At 57.2% G+C, this 3,487-nt stretch overlaps 1 protein-coding gene across 1 annotated transcript in view; it reads right to left on the reverse strand.

Moving 5' to 3' along the window:
* Positions 1-572: 572 nt before the first annotated feature.
* The window catches only part of LOC104470468 (hexokinase-2-like), a gene marked incomplete at its 5' end in the record, with an annotated part of 9,361 nt that continues 6,446 nt past the window's right edge, over positions 573-3,487 (reverse strand). Inside the window, 5 exon segments of the mRNA XM_010085411.1 lie at positions 573-812; positions 1,841-2,074; positions 2,562-2,717; positions 2,960-3,143; positions 3,283-3,382. Coding sequence (XP_010083713.1) covers positions 668-812; positions 1,841-2,074; positions 2,562-2,717; positions 2,960-3,143; positions 3,283-3,382 — 819 coding nt within the window.

Consider the following 3,487-nt stretch of genomic DNA (forward strand, 5'->3'; position numbering starts at 1 on the left):
AGCAGGTTCTTTATTATTGCTCACCAACAGAGATACCCGGTATCTCGCCGTGCAGATGCGGAACATGCCGGTTGCAATGCTGCACCCTGTGCTTTTTTTTTTTTTTTTTTTTTAAGAGTTACCATGACTTTCATGGAAATAACACAGCCTTGATCAGGGTAAAAGACTAACGGAGGTCTTTAGCCCAATCTTAAACAGAGGTTTGCTTTCTACAGCACGGACACGCCACGACTCCGACAGACATAAATAGGTACCGGTGACCGTAAAGTGACAATGCAGCGGCCGAAGGATTCCAGCATCGTCCTTCCTGCCGTCAGGGAAGACGTGAGAGCGGCTGGGAGGGGTGGGGAGGGAGAGCTGGTGTTTGGGAGCGGAGCAGCTCCAGCTCCTAACTGGAAATGTTGGTAGACAGCCAAAAGACACTTTTAGCTTTACTTGACAGGCGGTTTTATGGCATGCAATCAACCTCCTAAAGACAACACTTTATACAGAGCACGCCGCGTCTCCGCTCCCACCGGCACTGACCTCCAGAGAACAAGTAAAGCTAAGAGTCGGCTTTGGGGGAGCCCCGGGTGTGTGTGTACGGAGGGAGGGAAAGGAGGGAAGGACCGGGTGGAGAAACGTCCTGGCTTGTGAAACCCAAGCTCTTCGGCAAACCTCCTTCCTCCTACCGCTGCCCGGCCTCCCGGATCCGGCACGCCACCGCCGTGATGAGCGCCGCGCCCTTGCCGCTGCCGTCTTCCGACTGGAGGAAGGTCACTTCGCACTTGGGAGACAACTGCTTCACCGTGTCGTGCATGACGGTGGAGAAGCTGGAGGGGAAGGAAGAGACGTTGGTTTAATTCATCTTGGGCTGGAGGTGCCAGCCCCACGGGGGACAAACCACCTCTCTGCAGAGCTGCCTTCACCAGCGTCTCAAACAGGGTACAGAGGAGGAGGATGGAGCTGCCAAGCAGGAGGCATCGCAAAGCAAAGTCTCCATGCTCCAGCAAAACACACTCGTGTTCACCATCCACTCCGGACCAAACCTGGCCCCTTCTCCAGCCCCACCAAGCCCTGAGAACACCAATAAACCTCAGCAGTCCTGAGCAGCCTCAGCTGGGGGGGATCTTCAGACCCTCCCTCCACCCATGGGCCCCTGAGACCTATTTAAGCTCAGCCCAGTGCCCTTAGTCCCTGTCTGAGCAGGATTGTCCCAGGTATGGTCACATTTTTGCTTGGCTGGGGGTCTTCTCGATCCAGATCATGGACTGACTTCTCAGTTTAGACCTCCTCATCCCCACGACTTTGCCCAATGATCTGGACCCCTGTTTGAACCCGGGTTAAGCTCTGGGTTAAGCTGGCCTCGGGTACCGTGGGACTGGGCTCTGCCTCATGTGAGGTCCCTGCTGTGTTGTCTGTCTTGGTGCCCAATCCTTTAGGGAGCAGCTGGTTCTTGCTATGGCTCAAGTTTCGATCTACTGGCAGTCCTTGAGACCCTAAAATGCCTCCTCTCTTCTTCAATTACCCCATGAAGATGTCCATACTGGCCCTTACTTAGCACCCCATCTGCCCAAGATGGGCATCCCTCCATCCCCTCCGTCATCTCCATCCCCTCCATCATCTCCATCCCCTCCATCATCTCCATCCCCCCCATCATCACCATCCAACCACCACTTCCATCATCTCCATCCCTCCATCACCTCCATCATCTCCATCCAACCATCCCCTCCATCATCTCCATCCAACCATCACTTCCATCATCTCCATCCCTCCATCACCTCCATCCCTCCATCATCTCCATCCCTCCATCCCCAGATGCACCAGCCTCCTCCTCCTCGGACACCCCTGAGCAACTGACTGAGGATGCAGCTTGTAGAGCGTCCCATCCACGCCAACGGTGACCTTGAGGAAATCCAACCCGCGGTTCTCCCGGATCTTATCCACCACAGCCGCCATGCCGGCCCCGCAGAGCTGCGCCGCCCGCCGAGCCACCACCGTGCACACCTCCTTCACGATGATGCTGTCGTCGCACGTGCTCTCCAGGCCCAGGTGCTGGAGGATGGAGCGGACCTGGAGCAGCGCCAGGCAGTCGCTGCGGAGGACACGAGGACCAGGCAGCGTTAGATGGAGCAACTTGGGTGTGCAACTTCCCTTTTTGTATCACCATCCTGTAGAGCCAGGGGACTTGCAACTGGGGTGACAACGACTGCGGGGACTCCACAGCTCCTCTCTAACCTCAGCTTCCAAACCTGGACGCGGCTCTGATGTCACGTCCTAATCAGTGAGGTTATTTTGGGACAAAGCCATCGACTCGGAGCGTGACAGCTCTTTAACGTCTGTCCGGGGCAGGGGATAAATTTAGAGGTGTCTTGCCAACCCCAGATGGTTTCCTTGTCTCTTGACCCCAGCGCTGTCAGAACCACGTGGATTTTGCCGACTTATCTGCATCGCATCACCCTATGTCACCCTGGCTCCAGACCGAGCGCTTGAACTTCTCCCACCAGCCCTGGCAACGCTTCCCCAAACCCCATCCCTGCTCTGATCTGCTGTTGGTGCCCACCCGGCCCATCAGACCTCACCTTTCTATCTGGGACAGGAACTTGGTCTCAAAGATCCCTCTGGTCTTCAGCCTCTCGGAGATGCGTCCGCGGAAGAGCAACCCTCGCTTGGTGAAATCCATCAGGATGTTGCGGACGATCTCCCCCAGGTACATCCCACTGATCATCTTCTCAAACCTGGTGAGGAGAGGACAAGGCTGGACATCAGGAGAAGAAGAGACGCTGGGGTTGGATGGAGATCCCAGCTCTGCTGGGTGCCTTGGACACAGCCTCTGGCCGGACACCCAACTCTGGGGACAAGGGACACTGCTCATCACCCCCTGGTGCTCCACCAAGAGGCAGGTGGGGCAGCTCTGAATGGTTCCCAGCCATCCAGCCTCATCAGGGGTCCTGTCCCAGCCCCCCAAAGCCCCCCACACCTTTGCTTCCCCGGGTTGAGAGACAGCTCATCCACCGCCAAGTCAAACTCCGTCCGGATGTCATCCAAGCAGCCGCTGTCACCGAACGCCCCCCACTCCATGTTGACGCACATCCTGCCCTCCTCCCCGTCCACCAGCTCCACGTTCCTCATCTCCTCCATGTAGCAGGCGTTGCTGCCCGTGCCTGCGGGGAGAGGAGCAGCGGTCAGCGGAGAACCGGGACACATGTGCAAGAGAAAAGTCCTCGGAGACCTTCTGCACCCCATGGGAGCCGGTTTGGGACCACGGGCAGAAGAACTCCCTAAGAAAGTTTTGGTCCTCACCGACAATCAGCCCAACTTCGCAATAGGGATCTTCGTACCCGCAGGTCATCATGGTGCCAACGGTGTCGTTCACCACCGCGACCACATCCAGGTCGAATTCCTGCGGAGGGATGGGATTGTGTGAGATACTGCTGGAGGGGACGGCTCCCTGCGCTGCCGTCTGCTCCCACGCCTGGGGATCATGGAATGGTTTGGGTGGGAAGGG

This window comes from Pterocles gutturalis, unplaced genomic scaffold (assembly GCF_000699245.1).
Source record: "Pterocles gutturalis isolate BGI_N339 unplaced genomic scaffold, ASM69924v1 scaffold2750, whole genome shotgun sequence".
Lineage (NCBI taxonomy): Eukaryota > Metazoa > Chordata > Aves > Pterocliformes > Pteroclidae > Pterocles > Pterocles gutturalis.